The sequence below is a fragment of the Chiloscyllium punctatum genome, chromosome 12 (genome assembly GCF_047496795.1).
Source record: "Chiloscyllium punctatum isolate Juve2018m chromosome 12, sChiPun1.3, whole genome shotgun sequence".
Taxonomy (NCBI): domain Eukaryota; kingdom Metazoa; phylum Chordata; class Chondrichthyes; order Orectolobiformes; family Hemiscylliidae; genus Chiloscyllium; species Chiloscyllium punctatum.
In genome coordinates, this window is record NC_092750.1 from 52,566,278 (window position 1) to 52,588,299 (window position 22,022).

The window sequence follows — 22,022 nt, forward strand, 5'->3', positions numbered from 1 at the left end:
CATCAGGCTGGGATAGTTTGCAAAGCAAACGCATTGAGTGCACTCACTCAATGTAAATTCCCCAGCAATGCCGATCTATCTTGTTGGAACCCATGTGTATCATGACAACTGGATCATCTCCCTTCCACTGCAGGTCCCTCTGCAGTTCTGAGCAAATATCAGGGACTCTGTTTCTGGACAGTCAACACAACCATCTGGATTCTCTCTTTGCTGCAGAGAGCATTGTCAATCCTTCCGAATTTCCTGCTCCTTATGGTCCCTTTTGCACCCCACTGGATTTAATGACTTCTTGTATTACGGTCATTTTGTTTATCCACTTTGCAGCCAAAATCTCTTATCCAAACAACCTCAAACCTATTGCACGATTTCAGAAGTTGACAATCCTGCCCTCTGGGCCTCCGTACCTGCCTCTTTTGCGGTCACAACCTTTCAGTTGCCTTGCACTTAGCAAATCAAAATTCTCTATCCTAAACTCTGAGCTAAAGATCTCGATCTTCGAACCCTTATTGCAGACATGTTTGCCCTAGATCACAAAGATCTAAAGTGCTGCAGTATTGACATTTCACTTGTCCTGCCAACCTTAATGAGTTTCAATCAATTACTCAAACCTTAAGTACTATAAGCAAAGTACTGTACATGCTGGAAATGTAAATTAAACACAAAGTGGTGGAGAAATTCAATACGTCAGGCAGCATCTGTAGAGAAAGAAACATAGTTACTGTTTTGAGTCCAGTGTGACTCATCTCCAGATCTGAAAGAGGTTGGAAAATGGTGATATCTATACTTTTGACAGAGGCAGAAGAGGGTTGAAGTGTAGAGGCCAGTAGAAAAGACAAAGGAGTTGTTCATTGTATTACGTAATTATCATCAATTACATTATTCACATTAATGCTGCTTTTTGTACATTTTAATTTAGTCATGCAAATCAGTACTGCAGTTTCCGGAGATTGAGAAAGTCAACTAATTTCCCAAACTGAACCATATTATTTCACAATTGGAAACTCATTCATTTTCAAAAACTTTCCAGAACAGTCAATTATTTGATATCATCAAAGGGAAAGTCAAAAAATATGAAGCTGAGTGAACCTGGAAACCAAATGAAAACAATAGTGGATCAAATTATTCAAATATTTATTGGACAACAAAATAGTAACTGCTTCAAATGGTCAAGTAAAAAAATTCAGAAAGCATAATTGGACAATGTTTGTAAAGAGGCTACTCAGGTGGACCTCAAAGAATGGGAATAGTTTGATCCAATCAGGGAGCGCTGGCTGATAGATATAAGCAGGAGAGTCAGATGTTCTGTTCATTCTGAGAGCTAGCTCTGAGGAAGCTTGATTAGTGTCAAGGTGTTTCTATCTGTAAATAAAGTGTCATTTAGTGGTGGGGTACTGGCCTCTTGAGTTATTTCAGGCAACACATAAGTAGAGAAATGGCAGATTAAATCCAACATTCTTTATGTCATGCATGATCTAGGAATCAGCAGCAAAATGGCTAACCAAATGGACAAAAAACATTTCTTTATTCAATTTTCTTTCCATCATTTCCATTCTCAGGCATGCAAGGTAACAATTTTGACAGATTGACTTACATAATTCTGAAAAGTAAACAACTAATTTTAGGCAAAGTGATTATTTGCTTCCTGTCTACACTTGGGAGTTGAGAGTTTCATGTGGGTTTGGCAGCACAAGTTATTTGTCAAAAATGTTGTATGGTGTCCAGAGCAAGGAAGTTGTAGTTTTCACCTTCCATCTGTGTAACTACAACATTGGAAATGGCTAAAGTAGGCAGAAAATGTTCAGTTTGTGTAAAGTATGAGAGGTGGAAAAAGCATTTCTATTTTTGACATTGTAATTCATTCAAAATGTTGAGCTGACAATGTTGCCATGGTACCTATCACAGATTCCCTTTGACAGCATTTTCCTCATAGAATCAGAGAATCTAACTGCAAAGGGGAGGGATGGGCGAGGAGGGGGGGCTGTGGATGCATTTAACCTGAGGCATCATGTTGACACTGAAAGAACTGTTTAATTTAATCCCATTCCAAAACTTTCACCCTATAACACTGCAAATTAGTTCTCTGCAAATAGCAGCTAATTGTCTTTTAAAGTTCTTTTGTCATCTAGTTTTACCCTGCTTTCAGCTAGTACATTCAAAATCACAACAATGCTGTCTGTAAAATAAATTCTTCTCTTTTCCATTGTTGATCATATTTTAAATCTATTAGCTCAATTTGGTGACTCACTTGCTGGAGGATACAGTATGTGTTTGCTACACAAGAACACCCTCACAGTTTCATTCACATTAATTGCCTCTGCTCTCAGGAGGATGATCTCCACTTCCCCAATCTCTCAATTGAAGTCCTTCATTACCGATATCATCCTATTCCCTCTCCAGGTCTCGGAAAACTGCCTTGAGTAGCATGACTTCCATGCCATTGCATTCAATACCATTAGCCACTAATTAATTTCCCATACACTTTCTTGTCTTTTAACGATTGGAAAACCTATGGGATACACTTTATTGTTTTCTCAACATGATTTACCATCTTTGAAGGTTTGTGATTATACAGATCCTTTGATTCTCGCACCCTCCTCAGAATAATACCATTCAGATTAAACTACTATCAGAAGATCATCAAGTCAAACTTACCAGAGTGCAAATGACACTTATGTGCACATTTTACTATTCTGTCAACATCATTCTGACGTCTGCTACTACCCTGATTATTACAAACTATTATGTCATACTGGAATCACCTGTAAAATTTAAAATCATGCTTCCCAAACCTAAGTTGAGGTCATTTTTGTGTAACAAAGAAAAATATTTTAAAGATCGAATCAAGGAGGATACCACTTTCTTCAGAAAAGTGGGTGCGCACTATTACTCCCTGCCTGCTATTGATTAACCGTGTTTCTATTATCTCTTTTCATGCCATGTGTTTTTATTTTGTGAACAGTTTTCCTTTATCAAATGTCTTTTGAAAGCGCCCATGGTCAATATCCACATTATCTTCATCAACCCTCTGTTAATCCATTAAAGAACTCAATCGGGTGAATCAAAAATTGATTTGCCTTTAATAAATCACTGCTGGCTGTCCTTTACAAAAACATGCTTCTCCAAGTGCAAACTATATTTGTCCTCAACAACGGTCTCAGGCAATTTTCTCATCACCGATTTGAGACTGAGTAGCCTGCAGTTCTAAAGTGTGGAATCGTTCCAGCTTCGGAACAACGGGGTCAACGATGAGCTAGTTTGGAAAATATGGCAAGAGCAGAAAAAGTATGATTTGCGACAGTGAGAAAAATATTCTGATTTTGGGCATTGAGTTTTACAGCATCTTACTAGTTGAGTAGCAAACGGCACATTTGCATGCATTAACATCTCATGACCACGTACTCCTGCCTCACTTACCTGTAGGGTGTTACTTTCCCAGACAGAGGAGGGAGACGAGAGAGAGGATCAGTTCTCAATATGAAAGTCAGATGGGTTACCAAATGGTTGCAGCTCACAAGCTTCTTATTCTCAAGGGTTTCCGCACCTCCACCTTTTTCAGCATTCTCCAACATCTCAGAGCACATTCCATGGGTAGTGCCCATCAAATACCTTTGACCCTGGAGGATAGTATCAGCAAAGGGGGCGGTCTCATCATATCATCACTCAACACTTTAATAATGCAGTTTGGAGCTGACTGACCACACACTGTGTTGCCAGGCCACTGAGAACCGGGCGTATCTCAGGGCTCTTAACTTGCTCTTTTTGCATCTATTTTGATGCTCACTGCATCGCTGCCTTACTTTGCTTTAGTGTGGATGGCTGACTCATTTACAACTTACCAACTTACAGGCTTGCAGTCTTTCTGCCTCGCCTTACTGGTTAGTACAGAAAGAAAGCTGGGCAGCCTGCCATGTTTGTCAGCAATGATGAGTCAAGTGGACAGACATGTTACTGCAATGCACCCTGCTACATCAAAGTCTTTATGCAACACTAGCTTATGTGGGAAACACACAGCCTGCGTGCTTTAACCAAATGGCCATGTCTGAAATTCAAAAACCTCAGTTAATCAAGTGGGTCAGGGAACAGTCCCACAACAATCAGTCAGGCCATCATCCAATTTTAGTCCATTGGGTTGGACACAGTCAATCAGCTACTTTGGGCATCCAAGGTCAAGGGTTCCATACAATTACCATTCGAGCAGTGGGTGATAGTCCTGTGGGTACAATGTACCCAGTCCAGGGAGTAGTGGTACGTCAGTCGAAGACCAGTCATGGCTCTGGTCACTAGTCAGTCAGAATGGCCCTTCCAAATCAGTCACAGGAAGGCTCACCGTCAGGGCTGAGGGTTCTGTTCACTGAAAGTTAAGATGTTATCAGGGGCCACTGCTGTGGTAGGAAATCAGAATGTCAATTGTGCGGATTGAAGGTAGCATGCTGGGAGGCAGACAGAGCAATAGTTGTCAGAAGGGACACTCAACAAATAATGATACCAAGTGTGGGAGGGGGGGGGGCATCAACGAGGGAGGGGTGGCATGATGGCCTAGTGGTATTATTGCTGGATTGTTAATACAGACATCCAGTAAACATTCTGCGGACCTGGGTTTGAATCCCACCACTACACATGGTAGAATTCGAATTCAATAAAAATCTGGAAAAAAAAAAAGAGTCCATTGATGACCTTGAAGCCATTGTTGGCTGTGTGAAAAATCCATCGGGTTCACTAATGTTCTTCAGGTGATCCTTACCTGGTCTGGCCTACATGTGACTGCAGCAATGTGGTTGACTCTTAATGGGCAATAAATACAGGGTCAGCCAGCAACTACCTCATCCAATAAATGAATTAAAAATGTCGAAACCACCCTCATTTCAATGGGAAGGGGAACAGGAGGAGGGAAAGACTGCGCACAACTATGTTTAGTATAACTAAGCTGTAGATCCAAAATTCAATGGGTACAGTGGGGAGATGAACAATTAAATGAAAATGTTTGAGTTTGATGTATTGTTGCCACATGTACTGAGATACAGTGAGAAATGTTGTAATGCATGCTTCACAAGCAGACTGTATAAGCTGACAGGAAGTGCAAGGAAGAAAGGAACATGAAGGATTAGGAGTGTGTGTGTGTGTGTGTGGGGGGGGGGGGTGGGGGTGGGCACAGGCACCTAGATTGCAGGCTCAACTTATCAATGGGCCAATCTATAACGTGCTCCTCTGCTGGATGATGTGCAGCTGAGAGAGTGGCAGCATACTGCAGAGAAGGAAGAAGAGGGCATTGATCAGAAGGAAAATCACTTTCACCATGACAGAATGGAGTACAAGAAGCCAGTCAGGAGTTAATTGATATCTGCTTCCAATGGAACTGAGACTGGTGAAGCCATCATTCATTGATGGTGAATGCATTGATGTTGGAAATGCAAGCAGCCCCTGTTCATTCCCAAATGCAAAGAAAGTTTTTGTTTATTTTCTGCCGTGACCACATTTAAAGACCACACTTACTTATGTTAGTATGTGCGTTAGGAAAAGAACAACTGCCCTATTGTGTGGAGATAAGGAAAGGTAGCCTCTCCAGCTTCATTCTTGTAGCTGCAGCTAAAATGACATTTGACCTGACAGGTAATATCATAAAGTGAAAACATATTGACAAATATGGGTCTATGTACAATAAAGTGTCAGCCATTCCACCTGTGTGCTCTCATAAGGTTTTCTTCCCTTTTCCTCCAGCTAAATGTGGTTGCAATCGTACAGTCTTTTGGGGGGGTTGGGGTGTTGTCCTTGAGTGGAGCTGTTGATCAGTGGATGCTTTGGAGGAAGATCTTCAAGGCATTTATGATTAGAGGGCCCCAGAGGTACTGAGGTATGCCTGGCCCGATGCAGGGTCACTCTCCTCAGCTTGAATATCACACAACATTGAAGTTTGCAGGCTGGGTGGAGGTGCTGGGCATTCCTGGAAGTCCTGAGAGGTGCTCTGAACATGTCTCCTCCTCTGGCTATGCCCGACTGCACCACTGTGTCCCCTTGTGAGGAGGAGGGGAAAATAGAAATGAAGTCAAAGTCCTTCTGTCCATGTCTCTTCTAGTCATTGGTGCTCAGAACCAAGTGGTTAAAGTCATGGAGTGCAGATCTGCATACATCTCTGACAGACACTGAGGCACCGACCTGTCCATGGAGACAGACAGACACACACCTGCTGGAGGCAGTATGGCACAGATGGAGTTGGTAGTTTCTTTTAACCCTTCCCAAGAGCCTCCGTCAAGCCTGCCTGCTCTTCTGGTGTGTACTCGCTCATTTAATGAAGTAATTAATGGCCAACACCATGGGGTAGTCTCCTGCTGTTGGCTGAGTCGGTGCCTAGTCTCTGGCAGTCCTCTTAGTAACAGTGATCTGGGGTGTTGCTTCCTTAGTTAGCTGTGGAGACATGGCAGGGATGTGCCCACCAGAATGTGCTCCCAGTTCTAAATTATCCAATGTTAGTTTCAGTACTGGCTGAGGGTGCAGAAGACAGCCTACCCAATACTTCCTCTGAGATATCTGTGTTTTCTTCTTCAGAGTTGGATGGGAAGGAGCTGATTTTCAGGGAGGGTAGTCTTTTCAGGGCGGAGGCTGTGCACATGCCATTTAGGTCTCAGAAGACAAGACAGGGAAAGAGCTGTGAATTGGAAGCTTGGGCATATTTTGATTACATTTACAGTGGTGGTAAATGGGTGAGCAGCCACAGCACAGAACACCAAGATTTCTGAGTAGACTCAAAGTTGAAGTCTCAGAACACCATGAGTGGATACTGTCCTCTCCCACTGAGAGGATCGTTCTCTTCTCAAAAGGGGACAATTATGAGGCTACCACCACCCACCATCACCACCACCAGTCATCTCGGTCCTCTGTGCTCTCTACTCTGGACTGTTTATTTCCTGCAATGAGACAAAGGTATGGATTAAGTGGGAAGAAAGTTGCTGAGAATTAGTGCATGCAGAGGAAGGGTGGGGAGATGGGCAGAGTGAATAGGAGCACAGAGGATGTGTAGTCTAGAGGTTGGGCTGGGTGAGAGAACATATTGCTTGCAATAGGGAGAGTAGTATGAGACTTGGTTGGAGGTGAGTCAAGTGGCAGAGTTAGATTGAGTATGATGCGGGAGATAGAAGATGGCGGTAGCTACCTTTGTGGAGTGCAGAAGATCACAGACCTTACTGCATCGTTTGGCACTTATGCAGAACATGGATATCACACTGATTCATATAGCAACTTCAGACCTGGCTGGCACACAGTGGTCTCCTCTGGTATTCCTGAGGAAAGAGGGTGTAGCCTGTGCTGTCCGCCAGTACCCCCAGGTCCCTGTTAGCAAAGTGATTTAATGCCAATTTTCCTTTTGTGGCCATCTCGGAGGCAATCCTTCCCAACTGGGAAAGGCTGTTTGCGACTGGCAGCATTTGGCCCAATAGAGTTTAAAACTTGGCAGTGGCAAAGGACTCAGAAATTTCAGGCACTTCTGCTGCTGGTGAGTTCAAGACAGCACTGTGGTTGTGTGGTGCGTACTTATCAGGTGAGCATCATAAAATTGAGAGAGAAAACAAGGGGGTGTTGCTGGTGTGGCACCTTGGTGTGCTGAAGAATGTCCATCAAGGAGGACACATCTCTTTGAACCCACTGGGAAATCCCATGGTTTACCTGGAAATATCCCCAAGCAGTGGTAGCACTACTAATGCAGGTAAAAGCTCCCTGGGCTATAAGTATTTGTGACATGTAGACCGTGGGCAGGATTTGAGAAGCCAGGAGGAGTTGATGATGTGGGATTCAGTGATGATAATGCTATTGAATATCATGAGGCAAAGGTTGGATTCCTTTGTATTTACTGGAGATGATCATTGCTTGGCACACATGGAGTCAATGTTAATTGTCACTTAGCAACCTGAAGTATGTGTTCTCCAGGTCTTGCTGCATACTAACATGGACTGCTTCGCGATCTATGTTGCTGCAAATGGTGCTGAACATTGTCCAATCAGTGAGTGATCTCCTGACCTTATGATGGAGGAAAGGTCTTTGATGAAGCAGCTGAAGATGGTTGGGACTCAGACACTACCCTGAGGAACTGCTGCAGAGATGTCCTGCAGCCAACATGACTGATCTCCAGCAACCTCCAACCTTGGGTGGTGAAAATACTGAGTTTCCTGCCAATGGGAAAATGTCATCATAGTAGATAGATAGCACTCCCAATGTCGAAACATAATTTTGACTTTAGGTAATCATGTAAAACGGATGTCGATTATGTATCCTTGAGTTTTCATTTCAAGCGAATTCCAAAGTCTAAACTACGATCATTTGGGCCAATCGAGTTCAATGTAACCTTCAAAGAGCATCCCACCCGGATCCACGTCTCCCCCCTCCACTGTCCTGAGCCCATCCCTGTAACCTTACATGATTCCTGATGAAGGGCTTATGCCCGAAACATCATAAATTAAGTCTGAAGTAAGAGTCTAAAAAGACATTTGGTAACTCTTCAATAAGACTAGAAATGAAGGGAATTGTGTAAGAAATAGGAAATATGAAAGGCAAATTTCTGTGCACAATTTCTACTTGCTTGCTGCTACTTTGGTAGATTGTGTAGATGGAACTCTGGGGGAAAATAAAGGCATAAACAGTAATTATGTTGCTTTTCCCAGATTTCCAGTGAAGTATGATGGATCTATGGGAGGTTCTTCCAGAAATATATTGCATCATTCCTTAAATGAGGAGAAGGTTTTACTTTCATTTGATATTTGCAATCTGCAACTTTTAACAGTATCAACATAGTCTGTAACCATTGCCATTCTGCTACATATGATGACTCAAGCACAATATCCATTGCAAACTAATTGTTTTTAACCCAGGTAAGGCTTTTAATAGAATATTTTGAGAAGGATGCTTTAAGGTTTGAAGAGAAAATCTTCAATGGATGCATAGAGTTTTGTTAAAACCACTTGTAATAATTGTCACAACCTAGGTGACTTCATATGTGCTAATGCTGATAGAGGAATGCATCACAAGTATAGTTAGACATACAGTCAGCAATACAATCAAAAATAGATGAAGTTTCATGCAGCTCCACTGGTTGTCCATTGTAACTCTGACAGCAAAATGACCAAGGCTTTAGACAAATGACACGAACAGCTAGTGTCATATAATCTTAAAAAACCCTACAGTGTGGATGCAGGCCATTTGGCCCATCAAGTCCAATCTAACCCTCCGAAGAACATCCCACCTGGACCCAACAACCCCCCTTCACCCCCATGAGCCTATCCCTGTAACCTTGCATGATTCCTGATGAAGAACTTACGCCTGAAATGTCAACTCTCCTGCTCCTCGGATGCTACCTGACCTGCTGCACTTTTCCAGCACCACACTTTTCGACTCTTGACTCTGCAGCATCTACAGTCCTCACTTTCTACTAGCAGTGTATCCTGTGGCCAATTCACCTAATCTGTGCGTCTTTGGAGTGTGGTTGGAAACCAAGGCACCTGGAGGAAATCCTCACGACACGCCGAGAATGTGCAAACTCCACATAGACAATCGCCTAAAAGTGGAAACAAGCCTGTGAGGCAGCAGTGCTAACCACTGAGCCACCATGCCACCTCGGTAGGGAATTGGTGAAGTTGCAAAACAATTCCAGAGTCTTAGCCTTTTTCTGGCCTCAGCTGATTTTTTTTGGCATTGTCTAATATCTGAGTGGCGATGATGACAGACTCCAATTTTCCCTCCCTTGTGACCCCTACCACCTGCGTTAGTGCATTGGACAGATGTGTAGATGTACCAGCACAATTTACAAGAGACTGAAATCTAAGCATGTCTATTGAAAAAAAATGAAGATTGATTAGGAGTGGAGCTAAAAATTACCTACCAATGATTGTAATTACTATATTTTTAAAAAACCATGAGGCAATTTAATGTCTATCCCAGGCACCCTGTCAGACATATTTACTTTCGATGGTTTAAATTCAGATTGATAATATAGCTGGGACTATGAGGTCTTGATACTTGTATCTCCAGTTAACCTGTCATACTGTTCATGAAATAATTTTTCCACATTATAGCCACAGGAAATGTGACATTTTAAGCTGCAGAGTACAATAATAACATTGTACTTGTGATGTTAAGAAACACTGAATGAAATCCTTTTTCGGTGAAAATATCAGCCATCTCAAAAGATATCCTGCAGCTTGTTTTTATTTTACAAATGATGCAAACAATCAAATTTTCCAAGTGTCAATGAAGCACTCAGCAAGCTTAGAATTTTCAAAATATTGCATTAAATGTAACAATGCAAAATCAATAGACTTTTAACATGGCTGCTTTTACTGTCTGATTTTCTTGAGTTGTTAATTCTCACAAAGGTATGCAAAATATATTTTCAAATTCTTTGATTTAACTTTCAATTGCTGGTGTTTTTACTTTAACTGTGTCAAAAGCATGTTTAGAACAACATTAGATTCAAAAACATTGAGTCAGTTATTTGTCACCTTTAGGAAAGGAACGCACTTCATCCTCTGGATGTTGCTAAATCTAAGTAACTAATAAAAATAACAAAACTGAACTCAGCAGATAAAAGTCCTGAAATTTTAGCCTGAACAGGAAGTTCGAATACATTCAGAATCCATGAATGAAGTTAATAATCCAGATTAAGCATTTTATTTCTTATGTGTGTCAATGGATCACATAAATTATTCATGGACAACTCAGGTGGAAAATTTCAATTGCCAGTTTCTCACAAACGTCCAATTAAGAAGGGAACTTCTGAGCTACAGACAGGCGCCACCATCATTAAAGGGCAGTTTCTGAAGATTACAGGTCTCCTGTCTGTCAAACAGAGTCTTTTCTGAGGCTAACGTAAATCAGTGGCTAGAAAACTGAAATTAAATACCTCACGCAGAAAGAAAGCCCTTGTGAACTATCACCTTGTTTAAACAAATACCTGCCTACTTTCAGGTAATTGCGCTGTGTTCAAAGTAATAGTGGTGGCAAGAGGAGGCGTTGAAAATTTTCACTTAATTGACTATGCTCCATGTATTAATTGACAAAAGCTCCTGAATAGAGACAACCTGTACAATTCCTTTGATTTATCACAAGAATTGAAACCAGTAGTGCCAGGTGGACCTGACAAAACCAGCTCCAGAAATCAGCTCCAGACAACCAAATTGATCCAACAAATCTGTTACAATAACCATCTGTAAAGTTAAGAATCTAATGAAGCAGAAATGCACCTGGGCATGTGTTCATTCAATGAGGGACAGGTGGTAACAACATAAGCCAAAAGACATAGTTAACCTGCTTGTTGATGTGTGCAATTAAAAGAACATTCACAATTGCGTACATCAAATATCATGTATATCTATGAGGCATATAAACTAGAATTCTGTTTTATATTTGAAAATATTGCACTAAATGTGTATTTGAAATTACCACATACCATACTCAATTTTGACTGCACAGGCAAGTGTTTTTTTTTCTCCCACTTACAAATTATTGATAGATAAAAGAAGCAATTATGCACCTTACATTCTGGTGCTTTACTGAGGTGGCTTAGTGACCCTCTTCAAAATCAATGAACAAAAGAATTTAGCACATAATTTAGCATGAAAACGCAAAACAACAGGATAAACCAATCACTGGAGTCTCCAAGTACAAAAAGGTTTTTGAAAATGTTAAACTATGCAGTGCACTAGGAGAGCGTTGAACAAATATTTCCCTAAATCAATCACAGTATTAAAGAAAAAATGATTATGATTAGAGTAATGAGAAAACTCCATGCAGCAGAACCCTTCAATCCAAATAGCTGTGGAATCAATCAGGGCTGATTGATTCTGTTCAACATTATAATCTGTTCAACATTATAAATTTAAGCTATTAAAAGCTATAAGACTCAAAGTCTATTTAGAATGCACAGTTACAAATTAAGACAGTCCAGAATTATTAAGGATTATACTGATAGATTTTAACTGACCAAAATAATCTGATCAGCATACTACTCCCTGGGAAACAAACAGTTCAAATACATTGAAAATGTCAATAGGTCCAGTGAGTCTAGGTCCATATGTCTTAAGAATAGACTAAACGAAGATGATCAAATGTACAGGTCACCAGGTCTAATCCCTGACTAATGCACAGATACTGCTGAGGTTCGCTTCATTAAGGCATTGGCCAATTGCCTGTAATTTATTCTCAGGGCTATCTGCAGTTAATGGTGCAGGACTATGGTGTTCCTCTCAAATGGATTATTAGTTATATTTTTAATCATATAATAAACTTTCACTTAAAGAGTTACTGCTATTTAAATCTATATAAAAACATAATGTGCAATTTCAGTTACACGATTGCTTTTGAAGAAATCCTAGTAATATTTGCATTTGTTACAGTGATTGAAGCTGACAAATCATAAGAATATCAAGTCGGACTGTCACTATAAACCAATACTTGCGCATTGAACGGTACTCAAGTATTAGCTGCAACCTCTTCATTGTACATTGAAAAATATGACAAGAGTTAACAAGTTGTAAACTGACTTTTACATGGAAAACATAAATATAACAACATTCTCAGTCAGGTTAGTTTGTAATTTCACCCTCTATTGAGAACACATAGTGCCTGCCACCCAACCTGACATCACCAAAATGCCCACTTTTCTTTTCTCAGCCACATGTAACGCTAGAGCCAACTGAGATTTGGTCCTCAGTCATAGAGTTACAGAGATGTACAGCACAGAAATAGACCCTTCAGTGCAATTCACCCGAGCCGAAGAGATATCCTAAATTAATCTAGTCCCATTTGCCAGCACTTGGCCCATATCCCTCCAAACCTATTCATATACCCATCCAGATGCTTTTTAAATGTTGCAATTCTACCATCCTCCACCACTTCCTCTGGCAGCTCATTCCATACCTGCACCACTCTCTGCGTGAAAAATTTGCCCCTTAGGTCCCTTTTAAATCTTTCTCCTCTCACCTTAAATCTATGTCCTCTAGTTCTGGACTTCCCCACCTCAGGGAAAATACTTTGTCTATTTATCCTATTCATGCCTCTCATTATTTAATAAAGGATCAATGGGCAGCAATTAGTGGCACAAATACTGTTGGTTCTTCCTGTCTCCCTGATTCAGGGACACCAAGGCACACTCCAGTGCTAATACATCTGCCTGACCAACATCACACCATGCACACAGGCTTGGCTTCAAAACTGGACTCACCCTAGTTTCAATGGCTGAGGAACCATTGTCCATGCACAACAAGGTTGCTCTGAATCTCAGTGCTTCTCAGGGTCCCATCGCTCATCATGTATTCCTTTGTCTTGTTTGTCCAGCCCAAGTGCATCACCTCATACTCATTCAGATTGAATTCCATTAGCCTCTGACCAGCCCATCCGATCAGCCTCTCGATATAATGTCTGAAGCCTTATTAATTAACGCTTATTTCGCTAGATTTTCAATATTTTTCAACATGTTTATGCTATCACAATCCAAAGTAACATGTTAGGACTCAACATAATATCAAGGACAATATGCAACAAAACCTATTTAGTCTGATTCAGTTATGTGGACAGTTGAATGAATTCCACTTGGTTTAGAGAGGACCACTTAGGTGCTCAAGTCCATTGAGCATTAGTTTATCTAACATTCGGCTGTTCTGAAATTTCTGAATCGGTGTCATTATTGGATTATTGCAGAAACACTTCTGAGTAAGTGTAGTGCAGCATGTTTTATTTTTGAGGGCTGCACATCTCGAATTGTGAACCAAATCTGGGCTCCCTAATTTCCATACAAATGTTATCTTCCTTTTGCGACAAGGCCAATCTGTATTTTGAACATTATGTAGATATGCAGTTCAAAGTAAACTACTCACAACAGAATCATTTTTAAAAATTAATTGAGAGGACATGGGAGGCTCTGGCTAGGCTCGTATTTAGTGCTCATCCCCTTGAGGTGGTAGTGGTGACCTGCTTTCTTTCAGTAGGATAGATTAGCATACATATAATTCAGGTTCATAAGAACAGAAAAGTATCATAGAGTCATGGAAACAGACCCTTTGGTCCAACCCGTCCATGCCAACCAGATATCCCAACCCAATCTAGTCCCACATGCCAACATCTGACCCATATCCCTCCAAACCCTTCCTATTCATATACCCATCCAAATGCTTTTTAAATATTGCAATTTATTTGAAATAAATTCATTCTCTATGCAGTTTGTGTTACCATTTTCAAAGAATCTCCAGACTCGGAACAGTACGCATTGATGGAGTAGATTCAAATCACAGATAGAACTCTTATTTTGCTTCAGGCTTTCCAGAAAGTTAATTTTGCGAAGGTAGTATGGGCAGAAATTCAGGAGATCTTTCAAAATAGAAGGTTTGGCTAGTTGGTGAAAGAATAATAGAATCCCTACAATATGGAAGCAGGCCATTCCACCCATCGAGTAAACACAGGCCCTCTGAAGAGTATCCCACCCAAACTCATCCCCTTACCCTATCCCTGTAACCTTGCACTTCCCATAGCTAATCTACCTAGCCTGCACATCCCTGAATAATTTAGAATAGCCAATCCACTTAACCAGCACATCTTTAGACTATGGGAGGAAACCTGGAGGAAACCCATGCAGACACATGAAGAATGTACAAACCCTACACAGCCAGTCACCCATGGGTGGAATTAAACCTTTGTCCCTGGCACTGTGAGGTAGCAGTGCTAACCACTGAACCACCAAACCACTTCTGTGTAAACCTGGATAAATTTGGTTTAAGTCATCATAGGGAGGAATAATTAATGATTATTTCATTTGGAAACCTTGATAATTGTAAAGGCGTTATTTAGCTTTGCTAAACATTTGTTGGGCATTTCTTCAAAAATAGTTTTGCCTCTTTGTGCGGTAGCAGCACAGCCATTTCCTTCAGTCGGGAGGATGAATAAAGATTTCTCTGTTCTGCAGTGATATCACACCTTAACACCAAACTCAGAACATCCTCCTGCAGTGAAAAACTTCTTCAAAGACATAACACAACAGAGGCAGAGGTTTGTGTAGGAGCCATATTCATAAGAAATGGGATGGAGACAATCCAAATGATGGGTGAGAGGGAACAGGTTTGAAGTTATGTGCAAAGGAAACTAATGTGTCGTGTGAACAAAACGTTTTTACACAATGGTTCAAGTTTGGAATGAATTGCCTGGAAGAGTGGTGAGACAGGGTCAATCAAAATATTCAAGAGGGTGTTCAAGTCAGATGATTGTTTGAATAGAAACATGTGCAGGGGTACACAGAAAAGGCAGGAGATTTGTTTAAAGTCAAATGCTCAAGTAGAATACAGGTGTGGCTATGAAAGGTCAAATGGCTCACTTCTGCACCGCAGCTGTTCTGTGATCAATGTGTGCTGGATTTGAAGTCAGACTTCAGGTATTTTAATTGGCTGGTTCATCAGATCTCCAAGATTGCTCAGAAATAATGACAGCCCTTATCTTCTTACAGAAGCCTGATGAACAAATTCTGAATACACAGCAAACCTTTCCAACACTACATTCCCATTTTGAATAAGCATTTGGTATTATGCACTGAGTGACAATTGTGTTGCTGCGATTCAATGACATTACCAAGGAATTGAAAACAATGTCAACTGGAAAGTGAGGTCATCTCTTTGAAAACACTTGGTTTATTTTCCCAATTGGGGTTGTCTAAGTGACATCTTTGTTGGCAGTAAGCCAGTTTTTGAACTGCCCACAGTGTGAAATGGCACCAAAGCCAGCTATTTAATTTTCCACATTGTTGTTGTCAGGCAATCAGCAGGGAACTCATAAGCATTGCCGAGTTAGTTGTTCTAAATGAGTTTCTTGCTGATTTTCCTCAATAGGTTTTTAGTGACATTTCTAAAGTGGCATTAATGTAACCATTGATCTTTCTTCGAGTAACCAAGGACCTTAAGTAGGCTCAGTAATGGTGAAGTCCTCAACAAGAGAGGACATTATGCAGGCTTGTGATTGCAGTATGCCTCCAATAAAATAATTGCAAATTAAAAGGTATCTATCTTTTGGTTATGTGTCTGATACCTTGACAAACATACTGTATTCTGCTAACGGTTCAAAATGAAGCATTTAAATCATAGCAATAACAATTTCACATGGAGGTAATGTAACAATGGTTTTCTGAATTGCATTCTCATGCCACTCATAGCAACCAATTGCAAGGAATGAATAAAATTTACGCATTTCCAAACATTAAATTGTCACTTTTGCTAACCCAGGTTTGAAGTTTACTTGCAATATTGGTTAACACATTTGTTTTACATAGTGACATAGTCTTTACAGAACAACCTACACTGGGAGATAATGGAAGAAGTTACCTGGAGTCATATTTGTGAACATTTGATCAGACATACATCCATTAATTATGATGGGCTGTTGTCTATGGATGATAAAATTGGATGGTATTTAAAAAGTGACCAACACTTAGTACCCTAAAGGTCACTGCATATCAAACAAAAAGAACAGATGATTTATCTGGGAGAGGATGCAGTACTTCAAACCTAGTAATAGTTTTGTCACATAAATACCATTGGACGTACAGTGCAGGAAAGCTGCAGAAGGCTGGCAAAGAATGCATTTGGCACATTTGCCTTCATTGGTCAGCGCATTGAGTTTCGGGGTTGGGTTGTCACGTTGTGGCTGAGGGTATTGCTGAGGCCACTTTTAGAATACAGTGTTCAGTTCTGGTCTCCCTGCTATGGGAAAGGTATTGTTAAACTTGAAAGGGCTCAGAAAGAATTTACAAGGATTTTGCCAGGTTTGGAGGATTTGAGTCACAGGCAGAGGCTGAATAGGCTGGGGCTGTTTTCCCTCAGAGGCTGAGGGGTGACCGGATAAAAGTTTGTAAAATCATGAGGGGCCTTCATAGGGTGAATATACAAGGTCTTTCCCCCGGGGTAGGGAGTCCAAAACAAGAGGGCATAGGTTTAAGGTGAGAAAAGAAAGACTTAAAAGGAATCTAAGGGACAACTTTTCACACAGAGGCTGGTGCATGTATGGAATGTGCTGCCAGAGGAGGTGGTGGAGGCTGGTATAATTAGAACATTTAAAAAAGCAACTGGATGGTAAATAGGAAGGGGTTCAAGGGATATGAGTAAAACATTGGCAAATGGGACTAGATTAATTTAGGATATCTAGTCGGCATGGACAAGTTGGACCAATGGATCTGCTTCCATGTTTTGTATATCTATGTGTGGATGAATCTACGTCATAACTAATTCCAGACAAAACGCAGAACAGCTGGAAGCTGAAAGTTGTCAGGACCCAAAAATAAAGGGAACAGGGCAAGTTTGTAGAGATGACGATTTAGAAGAAAATGCAAGAAATGACAAGAGAACTGGATGGACAGGCAAGCTATAGAAGCTCAGCACGTTGCAAGCAAAGAAAGCATTGTCTAGCCCAAACACAATATTGAGACTCTGTAACACAACAAAGATTCTATCAGCAAAAAAAGACAAAGATCAATCTCCATTCAAGACTGCGGCAGATTTGATTTTGACAAAAGAGTTACACAATTTAATGGTCGTGGAATATTTTCATACGTTCTGAATAGTCTGCACCATAAACAAAATGAAGATTTTAGATATAACAATGAAAAAAAAGGTAAAATTATGGCAACATGAACTTGGAATTGTCAAGAATATTATGAAGAAGCAAATTGCAAAGATAGTGGCAGCTAAAAAATAAGCAAGAGAAAGTCACAGAACCTCACATTACAAAGTTGGTAGACAATTGCAAAAGGAAGACTTAACCAGGCTGGCACAATTACAATGGAGAAACCTCATGTACTAAAGGAAAGGTCTCATAACAAAGCTACCACAATAGGGACAACTTTACTATTAGTCTCCAGCAACAAATGCTGCTAAATAGGATCCACTAAAGCACAGATAAAAAAAACACAAGAAGAACAGGTTTAATTATGAAATGGGAGATTCAGTCGTGATTAACATTTTATATTATTAAGCATTTTGGAGAAGCCATGAGACATCAAAATCAGCAATAATTACATCAATCTCAAGAAAGCCTTTGATATGCGAGAATATGTCAGACTTGATAATGAACAGCAGCAAATGCAATAATGCACCTCAGTGAAAGGGAAAGAAGAATCTGGGGTTATAAGGATTGTACAGTATTAATGACAGGCATCAATAAAATCAAAGCACTCTATCTTCAGGTCAGATTGGCAAAGCAAGGAAAGCCGTAAACAAACTGAAGAAGTTTAACATCAAATTCATCTTCAATACAAAAGTTTACACTGCATCAGACAAGTTAAAAGTCTTATGCACATTATGATTTGTCACTGAAACCTGGGCAATGATCAAAGGTACACAAAGACACTTTTATTTTTGCATTAATATATTTAAATTAATTCATGGGATGTGAGTGCTGTTGGTTCAGCCAGTGTTTAGCACTCATTCCCTAATTGCCCTGGAGAAGATGGTGATGAGCTGCCTTGTTGAACTGTTACTGTCCTTGGGTGTGGAGAAATCCACCGTGCATGACAACCACTTGGGATTATATGAACACGGTCCAAGAAAGAACAAAAGAACTCCTGGTCAGTGAATGGCTTGAACAAAAGTTGCCCAATTGATTTAATCTTGCACTCAGGATTATTCTAGCAACAAAATACACAAAGAAATCTCCAGGAAATGGTTGTCAGCTGAGCAGAGTTGCAGCAGCTAGCCAAAAAACAGGATGGAGTGAAAGAGGTTTGTGATGCTTCCTGTTCTTTCTATACTACAGTACAAGCATCAATGGCAAGTTTACCTTCTTCCACTGCAAAGCACAGTTTACTCTGCCTCTGCCTTTTGTGTATCTTTGGAACAAGAAGAGTATTTGGCACAGTAGTCTTTGCACTCAGTTGCTATAGTTGCTGTTTGATTGGTAAATGATTAAGGCTGATGAAATGCTTGTACAGCCTAGTCTTATGCTGGAGAATGCATTTCTATCATTGTGTATAATATAAAGCAAGAAGCATTTCTTAGTTTTTATTTTAATGTAAAGATCGTACTGATAAAAGATGCCATTTTACCAGTTTTAGCTTGAATACGTTCATTATTCAGTAAAATTGCAGCCAAAAATAAAGTTTGATTTTCAATTCAGAAGAGAACATTGTAAGTTGCTATCTTAATGCATCTGTGTATAACATTTTCAGTAAGTGGATAGCTTTTACACAATGTGAAGCAGTGACTCTAAACCTAAGTACCACTCATTTGCCAGACTGAACTGCAGTGCCCCCCACTGCTGTTATGTAAACAGTGCAATAGGTAAGGGGCAGGATAAACTTAAGACTGAATTGATGTACAAGTACCTCAGGAATTTTAATGTACACAAAACATTTTTCTCTTCAGGTTGGAACCAGAAATTGTTGGTTAGAGTTTGATGAAGAAAACAAAGACACAAACTTAAAAGCTGAACAGTGCAGTACTTGAGAGAAATGATCCAGATTTTATTATTCTCCCGGGATTGACACTTTTATTTCCGATGCATTTGTAACTATGATATGACATAGTGCTGCAACACCAAAATGCATTTGTATATGCCAAACTTCACAGACTCCACCTAAACAAAGAATTGAAACACTGATTTCTGCAATATCTTAAATCTAGAAAATACAGAGATAGACATACATATTTTCACTCTACCTGTAAATCAACCCTTACTTATAAATCACCTATATGACATTTCAATTAATGCAGTATCCTATTCTGTAGTTTTAAGATTAGCAAATACTAATATTGTGAGAAAAATCTCATAGTTAAAAACAAAACAAAGGCAAACACTAATGAATAGTGAAGACTTCTAAAAGTAAGGCTGTAACTGTCTAAAAATCTTACTTGCATCTCCAATTGTTCATGTACTTCCTAATTTCAAATGTGCATGAGCAGTCAATGAAAAGACTATACAATTTAAGTGTCCTTCAACACATGCAAACAGAAACCTGATAATTCATGATTACCTGACAAACTTCATACAGGAGTTTGTACTGCTCTTCTCTTTTCTGCAGGGAACACAAGTTGCACCCCATGTTGGTGAAGTGTAGACTGGAAGCCTTCCTTGTCCAGATCTTGTTCTTAAAACAGCTCAGAGTTAACTGTCATTCATGTAGATATCACTTGAAGTAACCTAGGTGATTCACTTCAGCTGAGACAAATCACACTGGTAGCAGAGACAGCCCGGGTCACAGAAAACAACTGGCCCTTCCTTCCTCCCTCCCTCCCTCTCTCTCTCTCTCTCTCTCTCTCTCTCTTTCTCTCTATTGCTGACTCTCCAATACGCTTTCTGCTCTGCTATAGTCAAGCAGCTGTATCGTGCTTCAGCGCACTCTATATAGACTACTGCTCATGCATATTAATCAGCCTTCATTGATTATTCATGACAAACCATGATACAGGAGGTCATAATTGTTGACTATGACAGATGAAATTTCCCTAATTAAGAATCAACTGCTCTATTATGACAAAACATCCAGACAAATATTAACACCTTTTATTTCTAAAGCCTAGTTTCACCTTCTGTTGGGAAAAAAAATGGCATTTCCTCACTGGAATTCTTTGTTGGCTTCATTATGCTGTAACTGTTAAATTAAATAAACATTTTTTTCTCTCTTAAAGTAGACTTGCGATCAGAAAGTTAAATGCAAGGATGACCTGCATTATTTTAAAAAATTTCAAGTTATTAGTCACATTGCTATGAAATTTCAGTTTACCATGAATGACTGCAATTTATTACAGCAACTCTTGATTTTAAGTTTGTTTCCTTTCAGTCAGATTTGCAAATACAGAGTATGGCAGGATCCCACTGGACAAATGCATACAATGAAGTACCACTGTGCTAATGTATGTGTCAAAATATGGGGTAATTGAGGAGAATTATGTTGCTTGATGCAAAAGTCCTATTTAACCCTTTTGTTCAAAGCTCAATGGGTTTCTCTATGATGTACATTTACACTCGTAAAAAAATTAACCCAATTCATTCACATTTGATATTTCAAATTGCAGCACATCCAATTATCTAGCTCTATCAGTTGCTGTGGATTTAAGAAATGCAGCAGTGAACTTAATAATTTTTGTTGCCTGAGGGTAAATTGTTCCAGGATGTTAGGAGTGGGAACATGCAGCTAATACAAAGGTGCTGGAACTTCAGGCAGTTAGCACCAAGCGAAAAAAAGCACAGTTGTTTTTTGGAAGCAAGCAGGCATTCCTGTCACTTTTCAAATGGGGAGGAGCCCAAACATGAATGGACTACGAAAAATGATTTCCTGGCAGGTGATATTGCACATTTCATGTGTGCGATTATCCCAGAATTCCAAAATAATTCAACCTGGAATCAAAAAAATACAACTCCCCTCTCTTGCTGTTCCCCTCCTTTTCTGGGGAGCCATTACCTCATGTGCGAGTCCCTTCCATGGTCACCCTTGTCAGGTTCATAGACACTCTTCAGTACCATTCTTCATAAGTGAGCCACAACAGTGAGTGCCTGGAGGCGATTCCGTTCAGTGAAGCATGACAAGAACAATCTGTCCTCACTTCAAATTTTTCAACACACGGTTTCCTGCAGGGACATCAGTGATCAGGACAGGGATGCTAGATGATATTTTTCCCTCCTTGGCCTGAGGATACAAAGGCCAATGCCAAGACCTCAATTACCACTATGGCTGAGTTCAGTTAACCTTTCAGTAATCCACCTTTTCAATTATGTTGCATCCCAAACACTGATTGATAAATGGGTTGTTCTATCATTTCAATGCAGGAGACACGATGTGAGCATTTTAATTGTAATAAATGGTGAGTAACTTTGCCACGCAAGTCAAATCAAATCCAGTCAATATCTACAATTTACAATTTGCATTCATGTACAGTCTGTTAAAACCAAATAAAACATGTCAGGGTACAATGCATAAAACAGAGGTCAAGTCAAATTGGCAACAATTGCCAGAAGTTGATAAAGGAGAGTATGAAAGGTGGAAAAGAGGAACTTAGCAGTAAAATTTCTAGCATAGAATC

At 40.0% G+C, this 22,022-nt stretch overlaps 1 protein-coding gene across 3 annotated transcripts in view; it reads right to left on the reverse strand.

Annotated features, from left to right (window-relative positions):
* pdzrn3b (PDZ domain containing RING finger 3b) overlaps positions 1 to 22,022 on the reverse strand; it is a 302,862-nt gene that overhangs the window by 78,823 nt on the left and 202,017 nt on the right. The window contains exon 1 of one of the 3 annotated variants that reach the window (XM_072582593.1): positions 19,976 to 20,214. The exons of the other annotated variants lie outside the window; for them this stretch is intronic. Coding sequence (XP_072438694.1) covers positions 19,976 to 20,044 — 69 coding nt within the window. The 5' untranslated portion in view covers positions 20,045 to 20,214. Of the gene's footprint in view, positions 1 to 19,975; positions 20,215 to 22,022 lie in introns of those variants that run through there. 3 annotated transcript variants of the gene reach the window in all.